The sequence below is a fragment of the Salvelinus fontinalis genome, chromosome 42 (assembly GCF_029448725.1).
Source record: "Salvelinus fontinalis isolate EN_2023a chromosome 42, ASM2944872v1, whole genome shotgun sequence".
Classification (NCBI taxonomy): domain Eukaryota; kingdom Metazoa; phylum Chordata; class Actinopteri; order Salmoniformes; family Salmonidae; genus Salvelinus; species Salvelinus fontinalis.
In genome coordinates, this window is record NC_074706.1 from 10,079,219 (window position 1) to 10,102,843 (window position 23,625).

The following is a 23,625-nucleotide window of genomic DNA, read 5'->3' on the forward strand; positions in this document are numbered from 1 at the left end:
CTAGTCTAGCGTATGGGAGCATTTGTGACTGATCACACGTTGACATGGATAGACATTCAATGTCCACACTTTCTCACTGATTTAGGTTAGTGCCACCAAGAGAATAAATAGGTGTGAGCTTTAAAGACTTGAATAAGTGGCTATATTTACATCTTACACTGAAAGCAGTTCATGACCATTAAAACAGATTGCACTGCTGTGTAGTGTCTGACAGTACAATGGCAGTGATTACATCGAGCCTATTTCCATTCCTCTCAGAAGCATGAGGAAAAAAACAAAAGTGCTATTGGAGTGCTTTTAGCTTAATGGAGATGCCCACGTCACAACACTGAGCGGCATCCAAAATGACACCCTATTCCCTTCATAGCGCACTACTTCTGAGCAGAACCCTATGGGCCCTGACAAATGCCATTATGGAAGCACCCTTAATGATTACGTCTAGATCTCACCTCCTGAGAGTCGGTGGTGGTGAATAAGTAGTTTTATATCACTGTGCAGACAGGGCCAGGCAGTCACTCCATATGAAATGCCCTTTATTCTCAGAAGACACAAAACAGCCTCCCACCACATGTCAGCGGCACACAAGGCACATCTGACAAATCAGGTTGAAACGGACCAAGACTAAGGAGAAGATGGAGGTGAAAATGATGTAAAGCTTCATGATACAAATCATCAATACACAATGTGGCAAATCCTTGGTCCTGCTAGAAAGCTTATTGGGGAGCTGAGTGGAATGTAGATGATAAGTATGTGAGCAACAACTCAACATCAACAACTCAACACCAAAACGGCTATTTTTGGAAAGGGATCCGTAATCAAGCTCATTGCGATACTGGTGAAAATGATGATAGCAGCATTGATGATACAATACCTCACCAACAACAACAACAACAACTTCTATAATGATAGTTCAACTATATAAACACAGAAACACAATCAGCTCAGTTCTCTAAAATAGCACAGTAATTACAGAAAAACACTTAACGGTGAGGGGAGAAGATAACGAGGTGTCATAAAAACAGAAGGAAACTAAAATGAAGTCGTTAAGGAAGCAAGTCATTATAAATAATATACTGTACTGAGGAAGCTAGGAGTCAATACTTTGAAGCAACACTGACAGGTATAATTACTACCGGTTTAATTACTAAATGTATTATGTGTTCCTTCTGTATGGTAATGGGGAAGCCTCTTTCACAGTTGATACGGGGAGAGTTTGATTCAAATTCATATTCAGAAGAACGATATCAATACCGGAGATTCATATTCTTATTCATTGTCAAAATATCCTGGTCACAATTGAATTCCTACCAACAAGCCAACAACCTATTACCGCTCACACAATTGAAGTCTTTGCATGTCACACCAAATCGGGTCCCTTCAACAGAGGGTTTTTATGCCTTGTGACAACCACTACAAGACTAATCATGAATGGCCTTTTCAACCTGCTTTGTCCCATCTCACACTGAAAATAGATTCCATTTCCACAGACGATTTGTGAAATCTTTTTGCGTTTCTTGTTTTTATATAAACCCCATCTCCGTTCTAATATATTTGGTAGATCATTCATCCATGGCCACATTGTCACTCAGCTCTGCATCTGCATTACCGTCATGCATCTCCTCCCTATGACATCGTGGTGGGTAGCCTAATTAGAATGACTGCCTTGCTCTTCCAACTGTCACTTTGTCACGAAATGGATACTGACAATAACAGTCAGTCACTAGGAAATCAACATACTCTCAGTTGGATCTAGATGTTAAAGGCGGTTCTCAACATTCTTGGGTTATTTTAAAGTCCCAATCACACCCCCAACCAAAGTAGGCTACCCCTTCATTTGCAGTGGATCATTAGGCCTACAGTGGCAAGAAAATGTATGTCAACCCTTTGAAATTACCTGGATTTCTGCATAAATTGGTCATCAACTTTTATCTGATATTCATCCAAGTCTCAACAAAAGACAAACATAGTGTGCTTAAAACTTCTTAGGGATCAAATCCCGTTAACGGGATCGATTTGACAACATCCGGTGAAATGGCAGAGCGCCAAATTAAAATTAAATTATTAGAAATATTACAATCACAAGTGCAATACACCAAATTAAAGCTTTAATTCTTGTTAATCCAGCCACCGTGTCAGATTTCAAAAAGGCTTTACGGCGAAACCAAACCATGCTATTATCTGAGGACAGCACCCCATCAAACAAACACAGACAATCATATTTCAACCCGCCAGGCGTGACACAAAACTCAGAAATAACTATATAATTCATGCCTTACCTTTGAAGAGCTTCTTCTGTTGGCACTCCAATATGTCCCATAAACATCACAAATGGTCCTTTTGTTCGATAAATTCCATCGTTATATCTCCAAAATGTCAATTTATTTGGCGCGTTTGATTCTGAAAAACACCTGTTCCAACTCGCCCGACATGACTACACATTATCTAATAAGTTACCTGTAAACTTTGTCCAAACATTTCAAACAACTTTCCTAATCCAACTTTAGGTATTTTTTAACGTAAATAATTGATACAATTTAAGATGGGATAAACTCATTCAATAGCGGATAAAAACAAAGTGGAGCGAGCTTTCAGGTTGTGCGTCCCAACCACAACAGTACACTTGGCTATCCACCCAAATAGAAAATGGCTACTTCTTCATTACTCAAAGGAAAAACATCAACCAATTTCTAAAGACTGTTGACATCTAGTGGAAGCAATAGGAACTGCAACCAAGTGCCTTAGAAATCTAGATCTACATAGAAACCCCATTGAAAACACTGTCAACTCAAAAAAAAAAATTCCTGGATGGTTTGTCCTCGGGATTTTGCCTGCCAAATAAGTTCTGTTATACTCACAGACATTGTTCAAACAGTTTTAGAAACTTCAGAGTGTTTTCTATCAAAATCCTAGCTTCTGGGCCTGATTAGCAGGCAGTTAACTTTGGGCACGCTTTTCATCCGGACGTGAAAATACTGCCCATTAGCCTAGAGAGTTACTAATGACACACAAATTATTGTATTTTATTGTCTATATTGAATACATCATTTAAACATTCACAGTGTAGATGGGAAAAAGTATGTGAACCCAGAGGCTAATGACTTCGCCAAAAGCTAATTGGAGTCAGGAGTCAGATAACCTGGAGCCCAATCAATGAGACGAAATTGGAGATATTGGTTAGAGCTGCCTTGCCCTATAAAAAACACTCACAAAATTTGAGTTTGCTATTCACAAGAAGCATTCCCTGATGTGAACCATGCCTCGAACAAAAGAGATCTCAGAAGACCTAAGATTAAGAATTGTTGACTTGCATAAAGCAAGGGTTACAAAAGTATCTCTAAAAGCCTTGATGTTCATCAGTCCACGGTAAGATAAATTGTCTATAAATGGAGAAGGTTGCTACTGTGGCTACTCTCCCTAGGAGTGGCCATCCTGCAAAGATGACTGCAAGTGCACAGCGCAGAATGCTCAATGAGGTTAAGAAGAATCCTAGAGTGTCAGCTAAGACTTAAAGAAATCTCTGGAACATGCTAACATCTCTGTTGACAAGTCTACGATACATAAAACACTAAACAAGAATGGTGTTCATGGGAGGACACTACGCAACAAGCCACTGCTGTCCACCCCAAAATTTCTGCACATCTGAAGTTTGCAAAAGTGCACCTGGATGTTCCACAGCGCTACCGGCAAAATATTCTGTGGACAGATGAAACTACAGTTGAGTTGTTTGGAAGGAACACACAACACTATGTGTGGGGGAGAAAAAAATACACAGCACACCAACATCAAATCCTCATCCCAACTGTAAAGCCAGCAGCATACCACCCTGCATACCACTGCTGGCTTGCTTCTGAAGCTAAGCAGGGTTGGTCCTGGTCAGTCCCTGGATGGGAGACCAGATGCTGCTGGAAGTGGTGTTGGAGGGCTAGTAGGAGGCACTCTTTTCTCTTGTCTAAAAAAATATCCCAATGCCCCAGGGCAGTGATTGGGGACACTGCCCTGTGTAGGGTTCCGTCTTTCGGATGGGACGTTAAACGGGTGTCCTGACTCTCTGAGGTCATTAAAGATCCCATGGCACTTATCGTAAGAGTAGAGGTGTTAACCCCGGTGTCCTGGCTAAATTCCCAATCTGGCCCTCAAACCATCATGGTCACCTAATAATCCCCAGTTTACAATTGGCTCATTCATCCCCCTCCTCTCCCCTGTAACTTTTCCCCAGGTCGTTGCTGCAAATGAGAACGTGTTCTCAGTCAACTTACCTGGTAAAATAACGGTAAAATAAAAATAAATAAATAAATAAAAAGTATGGGGAGGGAGCATCATGGTTTGGGGCTGCTTTGCTGCCTCAGGGCCTGGACAGCTTGGTATCATCGACGGAAAAATTAATTCCCACGTTTATCAAGACATTTTGCAGGAGAATGTTAGGCTGTCCTCCAATTAAAGCTCAACAGAAGTTGGGTGACGCAACATGACAACGACCCAAAACACAGAAGTAAATCAACAACAGAATGGCTTCAAATGAAGAAAATACGCCTGTCCTGACCTCAAACCGATTGAGATGCTGTGGCATGACCTCAAGAGAGCGGTTGACACCAGACATCCCAAGAATATTGCTGAAGTGAAACTGTTTTATAAAGAGGAATGGTCCAAAATTCCTCCTGTTGTGCAGGTCTGATCCGCAATTACATAAAACGTTTGGTTGAGATTATTGCTGCCAAAGGAGGGTCAACCAGTTATTAAATCCAAGGGTTCACATACTTTTTTCCCACCCTGCACTGTGAATGTTTACACGGTGTGTTCAATAAAGACATGAAAACATATAATTAATTGTGTGTTATTAGTTTAAGCAGACTGTTTGTCTATCGTTGTGACCTAGATGAAGATCAGATCAAATTTTATGACCAATTTATGCAGAAATACAGGTATTTCCAAGGGGTTCACATAGTTTTTCTTGCCACTTTATGCTCTTGAGTCTTCCCATTCCCAAGTTCCCGGGCTGTGGATAGGCCAGGTATCTGCATGGGGTACTAGTACCCCAGGTTAAGTTGAGAACCACTAACCTAGAAGAAAGTCCCCAGAAATCCTGGTGAAAATGTTTGAATACCACTGATGTAGAGCTTCATCGGACATTATTTTCCATCTAGTATTTATTAGAATCTCCATTAGCTGCTGACAAGGCAGCAGCTATTCTTCCTGTGGTCCAAACAGGATTAGAACAATGCAATAGCCTACATCATAAATAAAACAGTACATCAAACTAGACATTGTGCATTATACATATATACACTGCTCCATTACTACAAATTAACAGTATAAAATGTACAATCTCAGCTACTACCTCCATCACTTCCTCCATCACTTCCAAAATGTTATTAGGCCTAGCCTGCATTACTCCTGTAGACAATGCTTGAACGAGTATCCACACACCCTGTGTAGACTGCTAACACTCCACACACCCTGTGTAGACTGCTAACACTCCACACACCCTGTGTAGACTGCTAACACTCCACACACCCTGTGTAGACTGCTAACACTCCACACACCCTGTGTAGACTGCTAACACTCCACACACCCTGTGTAGACTGCTAACACTCCACACACCCTGTGTAGACTGCTAACACTCCACACACCCTGTGTAGACTGCTAACACTCCACACACCCTGTGTAGACTGCTAACACTCCACACACCCTGTGTAGACTGCTAACACTCCACACACCCTGTGTAGACTGCTAACACTCCACACACCCTGTGTAGACTGCTAACACTCCACACACCCTGTGTAGACTGCTAACACTCTGTCTCTCACACGTCACTGCTCAGTGTGCTATCATATATCCGACTCTAGCATACTCATCATCCCATGTAAACATCCCATCACAAGTGACAGCTGGTGTGTGTGTGTGTGTGTGTGTGCGCGCACGCACCTGGTATCTAGGGTACAAAACACACCATCAGTACACATGCTAGCTGCTGTTTGTTGTTTGCCACTAAATTTGCCTGTGAGCTGAGATCAGGACCCTTACCACAAAGCAGTTTCTTATATTGAAATGGATGAACAATGTTACAGAACTGGTCAAAGGCAATAATGTGTCCGATGTGATGCATCACATAAAAGACAGATGATGTCCATATACAAGAAACTACAGTGCATTTATAGTGTGAAATACATCATCATGTCGGTAATAATAGGCTAAACATCACCACGGTGACTAGGTTAATAACTAAAATGACAATCTGGTGAGCTTCGTTGGTAATTGGGCCCAACAGAAACATCCATCCCCAATGTCAATTATCTCACCCTGACTGCAGACAAAATGGCCCAATCAAACAGATACAAGCCCAGGCTTCTTTTTCCTTTTATGGTTGGCTGGTGTGTGAAACTTCAGCTGCTTTGATTTTGAGTCAGGGGACAGCTTCCCAAATGCCACCCTATTCCCTATGTAGTGCACTACTTTTGACCAGGGCTAAAAAGTAGTGCACAATATAGGGAATAGGGTGCAATTTGGGACGCAGACTTTGAGTCAGGGGAGGAAACGGGGTGATTCTGATCTTATGGACTGTTCCCATTTTTCTGTTGCCTGCCACGGAGGATGAGCCTTTTCCCTCAGAGCATATAATGCTGCCGCTCCCTTCCGTCTTTCAGAGGATTGGCTGGCTGCTCGGTGGCTCTGAATCACGGAATCAGGAAGGAACTCACCAGTTCGCCTGTGTTGCTACTGTGTTGCTACCTACTGATCCCAACTAAAGGGTTCTAGAGCTTCTTCTTCTTCTTTTCTTGATTTGCTTTGATTGTATCAAATGCCTGTAGTATAGGAGCTCAATTTAGAGACTATGACACTATGGATTAAACTAAACCACAAGGAATCAATAAGACTTACAAGAAAACCAAAGGACATCACCTTGTTCAGTAAAATGGCTGCCAAAAATACCAACACACCACTAATCTAAAGTTAACACATACCTACTGAGGCTCCTATTTTCAGTGGATAAAAAAATAGAATGACAAGAGAGGACATTGGTCATCAAGTTGCACTGGTCCGAGGGGCTTTGTTCAATCTACTCTTTCTTTCTATGAGACAGACAACCTCGAAATGGAATGTGAGACAATCTCCGCAGGGTGACTCAGTCTGTATCATGTAGAGGTCAGTGGAGAGAGGAGAGGACGTTAGGTGTCGTCCCACATAATGACCACCGCCTGATGTTTCTGTCCCTGTCAACCCGGGCCGGAGCTAGAGGGCGACAGGCTGGGTTAGCCTAATGGTGATGAACTGTCAAGGCTTCACACAGACGGGGCCATGCAGTGCCGAAGGGCAATGTTACGCCATGCGGCAATGCAAATCGCGATCAGGCAAATGAGAAAGAGGCAATGATGAGATGCAATCCTAAACCGACTCAGGCAGTTTTCACTGCACCCCCCAGCAGCAGAAATAGATTACAGGATGATAGGCGTATATGAAACAAGCCTCACGGCTAAACAGAGTGCAGCTAGGGCCACATAACATGAAGGGCTGGCAAAGAACTGTAGGTGTTCAATGAGATCATCAAGCCACACAAGCTAAAGAGGATTTGGTGCCATGGTACTCTAACCTCATGCTATAATATTCTGAATGTACACATTACTGGAAAGTGGTTTCAGTCAATCAGCATTCAGGAACCAATCTACCCGTGTTATAATAAGTCACACTTAGGAGACAGCACAGTGACTTCCACCACAATCTGGGCCCAGCTCCACGAGGGGCAAAAGGGGGCTTATCCCCCTCAGTTTTAGTTTTATGTCCCTATATAAAAAAAAGTTACAATTATTGAGTGACAGGTTGGTGCAAGATTTGTATCTCTGCTGCGCTGTGTCAGTGGTTAGGTATGACTCCTTTGGTTTTCATAAAAAGCCGGGAAAAAAACACTTCTCATCTATGGTAGGCTAAGTGAATAGCGTGATACGCCTCCGCCTGTAATATTTGATTTAGATTTATAACGGCGGGGTCAAGTTTACCGTTGAAGCTGCTTCACTCAACTCAGCCTCACGCCCCACCACTACAGAGTTTAGTTAGCGTCTTAGCTAGCTGAAAAAAGCGTAAGTGTTATTAGCCTTAGCCTATTTAGCTAGCTGGAACCAGCTAATCTGCCACTGCCACGGTGGATAGCAGAAATTGGCTTAGCCAAAGTACCCAAACAAAGCCAATGGAGAAGGGGACACCTGGCTACTGTGACAGTGGCTGTTAAAAGTTGTGACAGCATCGTGAAGTTCCTATCTGACATCGAATGCATGCGTTTGTACAACACAGAAGTAAGACTTGAGGCTACAGGGCTGCTAAAGGCAATGCTGGACCCTGGCTTTAAGTTTACAGCCACCATGGTGCACAGAATCCTCAGTCTTCTCCATCCTCCAAACTAATGTATCCAGGCAAAAGCAACAGATCTTTACACAGGAGTCAAAGTGGTCCGCAGTGCGTTGGAGTGCTGAGGTGTGACAAGCCGGGATGTGACAGCGAGTTCGAAGCCATTTGTGGACAGTTCAGTGCCATTGGCACTGACGCACCACAAGCTCCAAGAAATGATGACAACGTTATGTAAGTACAAATCTCTAGCATTATGTGATGGACAGTACAGTAGGCCAGCAGGACAAAGGAGAAGAGACTGAGTGTAAAAGACTGTTCTTGGATGCTGTCATTGGTGAAATGTCAGTACGATTCAGCAAACGCAACTGCCAACTGGTGGAGACCCTGTTTACCCTTGAGAGCCATGACTTTCTAGATGGAAAAAGGTGAAACCACTGCTGGATCTAAGAAAAACAGATTTGGTGGAAGCTGAGTTTAGTGTTGCGCGTCAGTTTTTGCAGACTGAAATCGCCCGCTCCGGCTCCAATGAAGAGAAATGGGCCACACTTGATATCTTGCAACGATTCTCTGGGCCTCTCTCCGCTATGCCGACCATGCTTACTGCACTGACACGTATTGACTTTTGGGGCATCCACAGCTACATGCGAGAACTCATTTTCCACTTTGACAAACGTGTTCACTCAACTAATCCAACTGGCATTTGTTGGGGATCTTACAGGAATATTTCGGGAAGAGTGGAATGACCGATTAATCAGGAAGTTCCACCGAGCATCAAGGAGATTGCAACTCTTCTGAAAAGGTAAGAAACAATCTAGCTGGTTGATTTTTTATCAAAGTCTTGGTGGTACAGCCAGTGGTGTACTTTCAGCAAAAACCTATGGTATGGAATGGCAAAATGACTTCCTTAGCCAGACTATAGGCCTTTAAGTTTGTAGTGCGCTGTCCACGGTGCTGATAGAGCGCAGCTGAGATTTTGCACCAACCTGCCATTTCTTGGTCAAAAGCACTCAATGTTCTCGACATTTGAACTTTTATGTTTACTGTGGTATAGCGTGATATAAGCAGAATTCAATATAATTCTAATGCAAGAATCCAAATGATGCCCCTGGGTATGGCTACATATCAGTATGTTTCATCATAGAAATAGATACATTCTATTATGGCTTTCTTGGTAGCCTATTGGTTTCGTGGTTGTAAACTGTACGTATTGGACATTTATGGTAGCCTGGCATTGCTTAATTGATTATGTGGATTGATTTTGATCCACAGAAGTGTATTGTACCATATCACAACGTGTTGCTGAACTCATGAGCTCCATGATTTCCATGTTTGAACCGGGCCTACAGGCCTGTTTGTTTGGCAAGACAGCCATGGCTGCATCTCACTGAAGTAGGCTGTAGGCTGTGTTTTGGGTTTCTATTTGCTTTTGTTTACTGTGCTTGTTTACTGTTAATGTAACTAGCCTAAATATAGATTGTGTCATATTGATTAGATATTTTGTTTACTAGGCATACTTGGTATCGCTGTTTTGTTCTGTTCACATTCATTCGTTCACATTGTCTGTATTCTAAGCCAAACAACTATTCAATATTTTTGTTTGCCTGCATTAAGAACTAGGTTACTACTTTCAGCATTTAGTTTGCATTATTTTAGTAAGACGGCTGTGTGTACAGCTGCATTCACATAGGCTGTTTGTAATAGGTGAATTACCCTATCTATCTTGTAGCCTATATTCATTATCAAATCGATTCAGTGTGTAGAGCATTGTCCATTGTGCTGATAGAGTGCACACCAACCTGCCACTTTAAAAGCACTCAATGGTAATGGAGTCTCGGCATTTGAACTTTATGTTTATTGTGGTATAGCGTGATATAAGCAAAATTGTGCCCCCTCGCTGATTTCAACTGCCCCCTTAGTCCCTTTATCCTGGTGCCGGGCCTGCCACAATCACAACAAAGGTTGACATGTTATCATATTTTAGGGACATTGGCCTGGATGCAAAATAACTTGGGTACAATTTAAACCAGGAACTAAATGTACTCTTACACAGAGGTGACTCTCGATTGCTTGCCTGCAGCACCCGTTAAAGTATAATGTATGCATACACATCTTTCACCCAAGGAAATGTATAAAAGGATTAAAAACATTTGTTTTGCATTTAATGGTTAGAATTAGGCTAACATTAGGCTATATTAACCAAATACTATATATGGTTGTATGTTCTACCAGATAGGCCTAATTTTCTGCACCCAACTGGTGCCCCACATCCATCTAAATCAGTCCTTCAGAGGGGAAGAATGAAAATCAGCAGTGCAACTGGGCTTCAAGGTCCAGATTTAAATTTGCCTAGTATAAAGTTGATGAAAAGATGCATGATATGTGGGCCTAACTGATGATGCGATAATGATGATTGATGAGCCGTCCTAACTAACACTGTTGCTCAAGCCATGACTGCGCAGGTTGTTGCCAAAGAACTTTTCCACCAACTCACAATTACTTTACATGAACTTAAAAATGATCAACTTTGTAGCACCAGTTAGTTACTGTAGGCTACACCCGTTTGAAATGCGACGAATTTGGTGCTTAAAAAGTGGCAAAGTCAACGTAACTTGACCTTAGACCTACCTGTTCGCCGGCCTCGTGCGACTTCATCAGGTGTTTCTCCCGGTATAAAGACCACAGTCCGACGTTTGGCAGAAATATCAAAGCCACCATACATACGAAGGCCATTTGCAACACTCGCTTCTGTCTCCTCTTCATCGTGGACACCCAAGTAAGAAGATATAATCCCAATATCTAAAAACAACGGAGTCCGTTCTTCTTGGCTCGTGCCACTCTTGTTGAAATATTATTTGTTGGTCGGTGGCAAACCACCTTCTGCGGGAGCTGTTGACAAACGTTCACCTAAAACAAACAATAAAATGTATCAGCATGTAGACCTCTTACTGACATTTAGCCTAATCGCAAATGCAGAGGACTGAGAAGCCACCATTCCACTAATTTAAACATTTTGCTGCACATAGAAAAACACTACCAGTCTAACAGTAGGCTATGCTCTCAAAGTTAACAATCATTAAACTATATGTGTCACTACATTCAAACCAGAGATGGAGACGATAGTGACACCTTTCAGTTTCAAATAAATAAAAGGTGACCCTACTACTTACAGCGAAAATGGTTAAACAGACAGCTCTAAACGCATCACAATGACTTACTGTCGGTGCGTATTTGCATGTTGCCTCATTTACCGTGATTGTTTAGGTCCTTTTCGGTCGCATTTCTGTCATAAATCAAGACACAAATAGAAGCGCTGAACAGCTTTATCTCCCACGATACGCACGTGAGGGAATTTCGAGTCCGTCTCGTGCTCTTCATGAATCAGAAAATCCCTCACGAGCTGCATTTCTCCCACATCTAGGTAGAAATTATGTTCTCCCCCTCCTTCTTTCGCAATGTCGCTCCTCAATACCGGGTTTTAGATATTGCGGTTAAGAACCACGTGCACTGCGCATTAATGTGGGAACATTCCTACGGCTTGGCGATCCCTTCAAAGGCAAGAGCGAGGTGTGGGATAGGGACAAGGAGCGTCAACGCGACCACATAGCAGTGAATCCGACAGCACTTTGGCACGAAACAGCGAGCGAGAGAACAAAGCGCAGTGATGCATTGGACGGCTGCCTGATGCACTTTGGATAGATAGCCTAACAATTTTGCAGTCTGGCATTCAAATGAACGTGTTGATGAAATTCAGAATCTAATCATGTGCACTGCACTGATACTGAATATTGATTAGAAAGGCAGAAATGTCATCACCTGTCACTATAGGAGTAATCAATTGCCGATGATGAACATGTTCATTTATATTGAGGTAGACATACAGTACCAGTCAAAAGTTTTAGAACACCTACTCATTCAAGGATTTTTCTTTATTTTTACTATTTTCTACATTGTAGAATAATAGTGAAGACATCAAAACTATGAAATAACACATATGGAATCATATAGTAACCAATAAATTGTACCAAATACAGAAAAACCCTTGAATGAGAGTTCTAAAACGTTTGACCGGTAGTGTAGATTTAAATATAGTACTTATTTTGTCCAAATGTGACATTATTTTGCAAATTTTTCTTTCATAAGATGTGGATTGTGAACTTATCAGCTCAATTTGACCTGTAGTTTCCTGGGGACAGCTGAAATGGACAGCTGATACTCAACTCTAGAGTACTAGCTAGCTGCAGTAGCTACCTTTTGGGACAAATCATATGCTCCTAGACTGTGTTGGCATGTACAGTACTTCTACCGTGCTTTAAATCAACTTGTTGTGGCGGGGTCACCGCTTTGTTATTGTTTGAATCCCATATTTCCCCTTTAATAATCCATTTATGTCACTTACACAGGTCCATGGGATGAGCCAACTCTGTGTCTATTAGTAAATATGAAATTATTGGCAGTATTGGCAGAAACCCTGGCCCAGATGTCCATGAAAAAAGTTGTTTTCACTTTGAGTTTTTTATAAGACTCAAAATGCAGCATTTTAAAGCAATGCTAATATTGTTGCCTTGAGAGTGAGAATTGATGTTCCCCATCCGTGAATTCAGAATATATTCACAACTCCTTTATAACCTTCAGCAACTTGAACCAAACACAGCTCAGATGAAATCAGCCTCAAAATAATAGAATCACTTCATGTTTTCCATGAAATGTTGTTTATGTGCAAGGAGTTGCTTTACAGGAGAGAGGAGATTCTCAGAACTTGCTGAAATATTTATTCACTATTGAATCCTGCTTCATACTTGAAAGCATGCTAAAGGAGAGGGAGAGAGTAAGGATTGTATTGGAATACATGGAGAACAAAGTATTCATCACACTGTGTATGTGTGCGCGTGTGCGCGTATGTGTCAATATTGAGGTTGTAGCTAATTGAACACAGACCACAACTTCAATAATGCATAGATGCAATGGTACAGCACAGTTATTATTCCCCTGTACCAGTGCACCGAGGCACGGAGGTCTGGCAGATTATGTTTTCAGTCTCCATGGCTACCAATAGAGGGGGGTGTGGTTGAGACCATTCGCTGTTAGTACAGACGGAACATCTGCAAGTAATGCACCGAGTTGGTGAGGTCATGTTGGCAAGTGTTTGAATACCCACCCATACGCAAGTGTATGAATGATGTGTGTATGAAGCAGGTGGCTCTGTGCACCATAACACTGTGCCAGTTGAAACATGGCATTTGACCTTCTTCCTCAGCTTTATCATGATCCTCACTGAATGCTATCAAAGTCTGTAACCATTATCACTATCAGAGGATGCCAGTTTATCTGAAGTAAACCTTTAACTGTGATTCATTAGGCATGGCACTCGTTAGCCTTGATAATGCAGTAGAACCAACCGGATTGTATTAGGAAAGCTGAGGAAATACATGGAGGAAAGATCTGAGAGCTATAGCGACAGCAGATAGCGTGTAACAAGCACTCTGGATGTGTAGCTAGAACCTCTAGACAGCCATGGTTGTTAGGCTCTATTGACTTAAGCCCTGAAGTTCTGCTGGTGTTGGGGACTTTGGGATTACAATTCTTACTAACAAGATTGTATCAAGGAAGAAGGAGAAAAATATGTTGCTTCCAGTCAGTGTCAGAAGGCCTATAGCCATACTGTGCCCCCTCCACTTTTTCCCATCTTCTTTCCATTTTAGTTTGTGAAAGCTGCAGAGAGAGAGGGAGAGGACCCATCCAACAATCAATTGGTCAGATAAGGAGATTTTCAATTTGAACTCACATTGTTCATTTTTAGAATGATAAAAAAATGATACAAAATGCCATGACATTTTAACAATGAAAGATACACTGCAAATTCGTTGCAGCTTCTTATGAGGTATAATTAACTAGACATTCTGCTTATGTCACAGTGTCAAATCAAGTATATGATCAATTATTTCAGAATACACAGAGAGGGAGACTCTATAGGCAATGAATAAAACCGTTTTTTCTCTCTCCTCTCTTCTCTCTCTTCCTCTTCCTTTGTCACTCTCTGTCTCACTCTTCCCCTCTCTCTCCCAAAGAAACAAGGTTTTCCATTATAAATGAGTGGTTCAGTATGTTTTCAAAGCAGAAAAACACTGCAACTAGAACACATTTGGTTCAAGACCTTGGACAGCACTCATGACCAGCGCTCCAGCAGCCTACAGTCTGGCGTCTAGAGTTCCAGGACCTTGGACAGCACTCACTACCAGAGCTCCAGTAGTCTGGCGTTGAGTTCCAGGACCGTGGACAGCAACCTTCACTCACGTAACATGGCTGCTGTGCTTTCATAACCACAAGGAAAACAATCAACTTGACCCCAGTCCAACTAGCACTTAGCGGTAAAGTGTGCTTATACAGATGTAGAATCTTAATTTGATCACTATTTTTGTTGCTGGGAATTTTCCTGCACAGCAGGAAATGCAAACTTGTAGTGTGTTTGAGTTTTAAAAAGGCTTCTAAGGTTTGTCATTTTGAAATGTCAGACTTGATTCTCCGTAATGAAAAATGGATCAACCCCTACAAAAATGTCCATTAATTATAATCCACATAATAATTCACATTTCCTGTTACTGCAGGATTATTTTCCTGCTGTAGCAAATGCTCAAATTAAGATCTTACATCTTTAACTAGGGCACTGGGTTTCTTCCTGGTCAGTTGACATGGTCAAGGCAAAACTCCAGGCCTTATTTTTAATGCCTGTTATGAGGGCAACACCACACTTAGAATACATCTTATGATAGCAACACTAAGCAACTATCCAATACCACAGCAAGTGCAATAACACTGTGTGTCACAATCCCCTTTCTATTCACTATAGTGATTTTCGACAGAGAACCCAGGCTAGATATCCCATTATCACCATGATGGTTTTCATTAGACAGTTAAGATCAGGGGACATAGGTGAAGCATGTAATAGCCAAGGAAAAGACTCCCCAGGTGACTTTTAGCGTCAGACCCTTGGCTCAGCAGCACAGAGGTAGTGAGATATGGCACTGTAGTTAGTTCACATAAAGCCCCACTCATTACTTGTGTTGGTAGCGTTATCCATCTTCCCAATTGATTGGCTGATGTAGTACTGTATCTCCATGGCATAGACAGGTCAGATGAAGACATATGGAAATATTACTACTGTACTATAAACCTTGTATTGTATATGACCAAAAGACACCACTTTGTGTGTCTGAAATGGCATCCTTTCCCTACATATTGCACTACTTTCGACTATGGACCAGAGCTTTATGCCGAGCCAAAGTAGTGCACTATGTAGGGAATAGGGTGACATGTCAGACCTAGACACTGTACTTAATACTTGTATTATGTAATAGAATACTATTGACTGTATGTATCTAGTGATTACATTTCTGGCATATCTTTATATAATGCTTATCTGCCTAAATAGCTTCTCTTGTGAGTAAACATAATTATAGTTAACAGGGTAAACACACTGTTCTAATCTGATCTGATTACTTTGAACCATAGATTTTGTTTGGAGCTGATGTATTGTAATTTGGAAACTCCACAGGAGCTTCAAATGAGAGCGCCATCTGTCTAAAAGAATTGAAAACAAACACTCTTGTTCTCCTCACTCACTGCTCAAACACGCACACACGCACGCACGCACGCACGCACGCACGCACGCACGGACACACACACACACATGCTCACACTTGCTCACACATGCTCACAAACACACATGAACACACACACAGACACACATACATGTATATATTTACATACACCCTTGCACATGCATACTCACAACCAAGCAACTTTGAGAATTTTTTATTTATTGCGATAGCACTTTTTCATCGTAATTACTACGATGTAGCATATCCATCAAACCAACTGACTACAGCATATCGTGTCGGGCTAGAGTAAGCCATCTAAATCTAAAGGCAATTTAATGGAACAAATTAAACATTTGAGATCATTCAGAGAAAAAAAGTGACTTCATATCCTTTCCAAGGTGAAAAGTGTATGATATCTGCTTGATTGCTTTGTAGCGTCACTGATGTACCGCAGAGCAAAAAAAGCTATTACCTTTGCTGATTTTAAAACACGAGCGAAAACTGACAGGAGAAAGAAAAATGTGTTTTGATCTATTGAAAGCTCACGGTAATGTGGCGACCAGAATGGTCTTTGATGTGAATGTTAATGGCTTTCCACTGGTTAACTCTGCAAAGGGTACAGTTATCTCTCTCTCACACAAGATACATTTGTCAACCTTTGATCCCAGAGATATTTGTAACATGAATCAGTGGCTGCGTCTGAAATGACACCCTGTTCCCTATAAAGGGCAATGCTTTTGACCATAGGCCCCACACAATTTCTTATCAAGTGCACATTTGACTTTTTCATCTCACTTTTGAACAGGTCCAATCTGCACTATATAGGGAATAGGGTGCCATTTCAGACCCAGCCTATATCTGCGTCAATGATCAATTGACCTTGCACCTGTTTTAGTTAGGATAGCAGGGCAGAGTTGTCTCATTAGGGTGAATATACAGTACCAGTCAAAAGTTTGGACACACCTACTCATTCGAGAGTTTTTCTTTATTTTCACTATTTTCCACATTGTAGAATAATAGTGAAGACATCAAAACTATATGCGTACATTCTTCTTTAATATAAGAATGAACACTGAACAAAACAAACAAAATAACAAAACGAACCGTGAAGCTATACAAATGAGTGCTGACAGGCAACTACACATAGACAAGAACCCACAAATACCCAAGGGAAAATGGCTACCTAAATATGGTCCCCAATCAGAGACAACGATAAACAGCTGCCTCTGATTGGGAACCATATCAGGCCACCATAGACATATATATACCTAGACCTACAAAACCCCTAGATATACAAAAACCCTAGACAAGACAAAACTAGCATACCCACCCTAGTCACACCCTGACCTAACCAAAATAATAAAGAAAACATAGATAACTAAGGTCAGGGCCTTGTTGATCTATCTATCACTCAGTCAAAGCTGAAGCAATCAATGTCAGGCCTCATCAAAGTGTTGATGGATCAGCTCTACACTCTTAGAAAAATAGTGCTATCTGCAACCTAAAAGGGTTATTTGGCTGTCCCCATAGGAGAACCCTTTGGAGAACCCGTTTTGGTTCCAGGTGGAACCCTTTTCACAGAAGGTTCTACATGGAACCCAAAAGTGTTCTACCTGGAACCAAAAAGGTTCTACCTGGAACCAAAAAGGGTTCTCCTATGGGGACAGCTGAATAATCCTTTTGAAAAGCTGTAATGAATCCTATAAAAAGCTTAATTTTAAGTATGAAAATCCATACCTTTTGCATGTGGACTTATTACCCATCCACGTACAATAGGAATATCATGTTAGATTCATTCTGCCCTTGTATCGCCTATAGTGAAAGAGCGATGACTCATAACACCACTAATATCACTTTGTTTTAGGTATAAAAGACCAAAACAGGTAGTCTAGAACATACACGTACGGAACGTTCTCAATTCTTATAAGATTCCTTCTATGATTCCAACATGTGCATGAATCTAACGGTGAGGTAGTAAGGAGAAGGAGATGAATTTGCAGAGTTGTGTATTTCATTATCCTCTTCCTGAGACTTGGGCCTATTGTAAGTTGTTGCCATGGCACAAACAGTCTCCAATGACTTCCAACCCCATGTGTGATTGCGAACATAAGGGTATAAGCAATTCGCTGTGACCACACTCTCCAAGGGTGTCTCAGGGAGAGGTAGGACAAAGAGGACAAATAGAGGACAAATATAAGCACCTAGAAAAATTACTATGTATTATTATTATTATTAAGACTCTGGGTACGTCCCAAATGGCACCCTATTTCCTATGGAGTGCACTATTTTGGGCCCGGGTCAAAGCATTGCACTATATAGGGCAGGGATGGGCAACTCCAGTCCTTGGGGCCAGAGTGGTGTCACACTGTTTCCTCATCCCTAGCAAACACAGCTGATTCAACTAATCACATTCTAAACTGAAGATCGTGATTAGCTGAATATTGGAGTCAGGTGTGTTAGCTGGGGCAAAAGTGTGACACCAATCAGGCCCTCGAGGACTGGAGTTGCACATCCCTGATAAAGGGAATTGGGTGCCATTTGAGACGCAGACACTAGTGACTGTATTCAAGCTAGACTGATGAGCAGACTCTCTCTCTCTCGCTCTCTGTGAAAGCAAAGTGAATGTTTATCATGCTGTGTTTACTACCCTGTGCTGTGTCGATGACATACACAGTGAGTTATTGTAATTTGAATGCTGCAATAAGCTAAAACGCCAGGCCTGGTGCTAATTAAGAAATATGACATGTGTGCGTTCATCTGAAAATAACCAGATAAATTGTCTGCCCCAAGGTACGTGCTTGTGTCAAGATTGTGAATTCATGATATAGTTTAAGTGCTCGGCACGCCAACTTTTGCCAGTTGGTTAGTTTGGCGACATATGTTGTTGATCAACTCTGTGAGTAAGTGGCATAGGGGAGGTTGGCTGGTTAGTTCTTTTTAAACGTACTGTATATACACACTCGCAGGCAGGCACACACACATGCATACACACACGTCACACACACACACACAGATGTCTTCATCTTTGGTTATATAAATACGATCTCTCTTTGCATAGATTAACAATTCGCTTGATCTAATCTGACATCTGTCCTATGGTTGATATCTTACCCTGAAGATATCACTACGCTGTTTAACTCAACATAGAAGACAGTGCATAAAAGATACATGAATCTATATCTGATCTGCTGGATGTGCCTCTGCATTATGATAGTTTAATGGGAAATCACTTTGAAGAACCATGTGATCAACTGTGTGGGAAAATATGTACGAGACATTGTCTGAATCCCAAATGGCACGCTATTCCCTATGGGTCCTGGTCAAAAGTAGTGCACTAAATAGGGAATGCCATTTTGGACGCAACCCTTTGATTTCTATCTGCAAATCACCACTGGAAAAGACCCATGGACAAGCATAAACTGTGTTCATTACCTCATTCTTTGAAGTGGAAATTCATGGCGCTATGTATCCTGAATGCATAACGCATCTTACCAAGGCCGATCAAATGTATTCCTTAACCTAGTCCAACCCATATGGGAAATAGAAGGTCATTTTTAATAGGGAAGTGAATTAGTTGAGGTATTGACTTTTCAACATCAACCTGAGAGAAACGGTCATTAATGCCAGCTGTCACACACACACACACACACACACACACACACACACACACACACACACACACACACACACACACACACACACACACACACACACACACACACACACACACACACACACACACACACACACACACACTGTACAAACACAGTTACTAATATGGATAAATGGCCTCAGAACTGAGGAAATCCAGAGGTCATATATGTCTGTGCTATAAGTCTACTATAATTAAACAGTGGATTACTCATCTATCTGTATGTTATTCCAGGCCTGCTGTCAATTGGTTGGTTCAGGCTGTTTGCTATGGTACTCAAGGATCACACACACACACACACACACACACACACACGCACGCACGCACGCACGCACGCACGCACGCACGCACACACACACACACACACACACACACAGGGCAAGCAATGATAGGAGAGCATCCTTAATCCCTCTTGACTGTGTACAGGGATTTACTCTCATGGTTGTTAACCTGACACCAACACACCTCTATTCAACTGTTAACCTGACACCAATACACCACAACACAACACACCTCTAGTCACCTGTCAACCTGTACCCAATACACCACAACACAACCCACCTCTAGTCAGCTGTTAATTAACCTGAACCCAATACACCTTAACACAACCCACCTCTAGTCAGCTGTTAATTAACCTGAACCCAATACACCTTAACACAACCCACCTCTAGTCAGCTGTTAATTAACCTGAACCCAATACACCTTAACACAACCCACCTCTAGTCAGCTGTTAATTAACCTGAACCCAATACACCTCAACACAACACACCTCTATTCAGTTGTTAACCTAAACACAATACACCACAACACAATGCTCCTCCCTGTAGGCTGTCTCGTTGTTGTTGGTAGTCAAGCCTACTACTGCTGTGTCGTCTGCAAACCTGATGATTGAGTTAGAGGCGTGTATGGCCACGCAGTCATGGGTGAACAGGGAGTACAGGAGGGAGCTGAGCACGCACCCTTGTGGGGCCCCAGTGTTGAGGATCAGCGAATTGGAGATGTTGTTTCCTACCTTCACCACCTGGGGGGCGGCCTGTCAGGAAGTCCAGGACCCAATCGCACAGGGCGGGGTTGAAACCTCAAGCTTAATGATGAGCTTGGAGGATACTATGGCGTTGAATGCTGAGCTGTAGTCAATGAACAGAATTCTTACATAGGTATTCCTCTTGTCCAGATGGGATAGGGCAGTGTACAGTGTGGTGGAGGCGAAAAAGTGTTTTTACTTACAAATCTGTAAGTGGTTGGATTTATTGCAAAAGGTTACTGAGAAGGCTGTTCCAGTTTACATGATGTAGGTAGTTTGTAACAACAGTACTCCCTTCCCTGCTTTGACATGCATTCTGAATGTAAGTTGTGGGTGATATGAAATTGCTGGACATCCTCCCTCTTAAATGGATACCAATAGCAATTGAAGGTCACTTTGCAAGCTATCATAATATGACACATTAAGAAAAATGTAAATTAGATATACACTTTTACACCTCAAATGGGACCATATAAACCCCAACATAGTGTTGAGTTTGGGTCCATAGGAGTTGAATTGACTCTTGCGATTATATTGAACAACACTGCAGAGAGTTACAAAAGTAACAGAGATTGTCAATGAATACTGTACAGCAAGGATCACCATCTAGATTCAGCCGCGGACCGACATTTTCTGGACCGGGTCGGGGGAGCCGGAACATAATTGCAAATCATTTGTAGACTGCAAATTAATCAAAAGATAAAATGTTTGACTAAAACATAATAATTTCAAACCTTGCTTGCATTTCTATATGATCACGTGTCTCTCTAGTGTGCGTGGGAATACTTAGGAACAGATTTCTTAAATTAAAATCCTTTTGTGCTGGTTTCCTGGTGTTTTTACAGTCTTTCATGTCCAACAATTATGTTTTTTTTGCCCCGAAAACTTGAGGGGCCAAATAAAACCACCCAAATTTGGCCCGCGGGCCGCCAGTTGGAGAACCCTGCTGTGCAGAGTGAAACGCAATGATGCAGAGTTAAATGTCAACACTAAATTCAGCATATAAATTTTTCAAAAAATAATATTGCCAGAGTACATTTTACTCTTTTTAGACTGAATGTTATCTGTGGCAGAATCACATTTTTTTAAATTCATGTTTACTGTCTATGTATGTAGGCCTAGCTACGCTGTTGATTTTAAATGGATGCAAGCTGTTTTTAACCCTCTGGACTTAATTGGGATGTATGGTTAGTGTATGCTGCCAATGAAGACTGGGGTTTGCAATATTTTCATTCATTGCACAGACATTAGTTACATCGTTGATATTGGAGGTTTTCAAATGGATGGATGCAATCTAGCTTTTAAGTGTTAGGCCTATGCAGCGTTTGCTATTGAACCTGTAATCATCACAGAAATAATGGAAACCTTTCCTTTACAAGCCTTTGGAATTAAATTATTTCTAAACCAAAGCTTGGTCTAGAACTTTGAAATGAGGTAAGCAAACATTATGCGTGGTTTAATGATAATTATTCAAATCCTTTGGAGTGTCAAGTTGACCACCAGAGATAAAAGCTCTGGATAACCCACCAGTTGCCATTTTAAATCGATGCTGCAGCCACCTGCACGCACTGCGATAAGGGAGAGTAGACTATACCGCCCTGCAGAGCCTGTAAAAATAACTCACAGGTCGGTCAGAGCTCCAATCGAATATATATCTCCCCTCTGGTTTTTTACCCTGACAGATAAATCTTCACACACGCGCACACACACACACACACACACACACACACACACACACACACACACACACACACACACACACACACACACACACACACACACACACACACACACACACACACACACACACACACACACACCTTCAATCAATGCAATGCTGTTGAACTTCAAAGTCTGAAAGCCGTCAAGCTGCTGCGTGTAATCAAATATCGACAGGGGCTTCGTCCCAAATGGCACCCCTATTCGTTATGAAGTTACTTTTTTTTTTTTTACCAGGGCCCATAGTGCTCTGGTTAAAAGTAGTGCAGACTGAACACTTCAAGACCATGTTTAGAACAAGAGGTGCTGTCGTCGTCCCCGTCCTGTATGAGGGTTATGAGCCAGTTATTAAATGAAATCCATTACTTCATATATGACACAATCTTGTGATATTCTCTTTTTCTCATTTCATCAATTTTCTTCATTTTATCACTTTTGGAATTTGGAACCAGCCGGCTCTGAGCACAGGCAAGCCGACGTCAGGGCATTTGCAGTAAATTCTGCAACAGTTTTCATCATGATTCATCTTACTGTCCTCAACAGAATCATGAAAATGGAGGACAACTAGGTAGGCCTGCAAAGTGCTTCACTTCCTTATTGTTAAAAGCATGAGTGTTTTCTGAGAAAAACGACATGGATTTCATAATGATTGTTGCAGGATTTTAGCACCAGCAGAGTCATATTTCTATCTCTATCGCTATGGCTCTGGTCTCAAGTAATGTCTGAGTTTTCAACCAACTCGTGATCCAATAACAGTACTACTGTAGCACACAGCTCTTTGTACAGTGCACAGTGTTCAACTGTTAAAGTCACGGAAGCCGTTGCTAGATTCATGCTAGGCCAGCAGCCTCTTTGCTATGAGAAACACAAGTGGTTTAGCTTATGTCTGAGTCTGGGATTGTTATGGGCCCAGCTGTTCGCCTGGAGACTATACTAACCCTGGGCATAGAGGGAAATAGAAAATAGTCAGTGTTTTACGGAAGAAGAGGATACCGTAAGAGGTTTTGAGAATCTCAGCGAACACACTAACACACTGCTAATATATGGGCTAAACTAGAGACTGTGGATGCCCTTCTTTACCTAATAAAGTTTTGATGCGTATCTCCCTGAATTATTCAACACGTATTGTGTTATACCACACTATATGCCTACAGAATAACCTTCCGATAGAAAAGGGGCTGAATTAGATCAAGTTGATAGATAGGATTTACAAGAGAGAGCCGTCATTAGTCTACTGCTTGTCTAGTCAGTTGTTGTTACGGAGGATTCTGACTGTTTTCATACCGCTGTATTTCTCCTCT

General features: G+C 41.7%; 1 protein-coding gene across 4 annotated transcripts in view; it reads right to left on the reverse strand.

Annotated features, from left to right (window-relative positions):
- Positions 1-12,050, reverse strand: part of galntl6 (polypeptide N-acetylgalactosaminyltransferase like 6) — a 258,649-nt gene extending 246,599 nt beyond the window's left edge. Inside the window, exons 1-2 of one of the 4 annotated variants that reach the window (XM_055909593.1) lie at positions 11,550-12,050; positions 10,960-11,238 (exon numbers count right to left, since the gene is read on the reverse strand). In XM_055909593.1, the coding sequence (XP_055765568.1) occupies positions 10,960-11,094 (135 nt within the window). In that variant the 5' untranslated portion in view covers positions 11,095-11,238; positions 11,550-12,050. Of the gene's footprint in view, positions 1-10,959; positions 11,239-11,501 lie in introns of all 4 variants that reach the window. The other 3 variants (XM_055909591.1, XM_055909590.1, XM_055909592.1) reach the window with 3 other exon arrangements.
- Between the last annotated feature and the right edge of the window lie 11,575 nt (positions 12,051-23,625).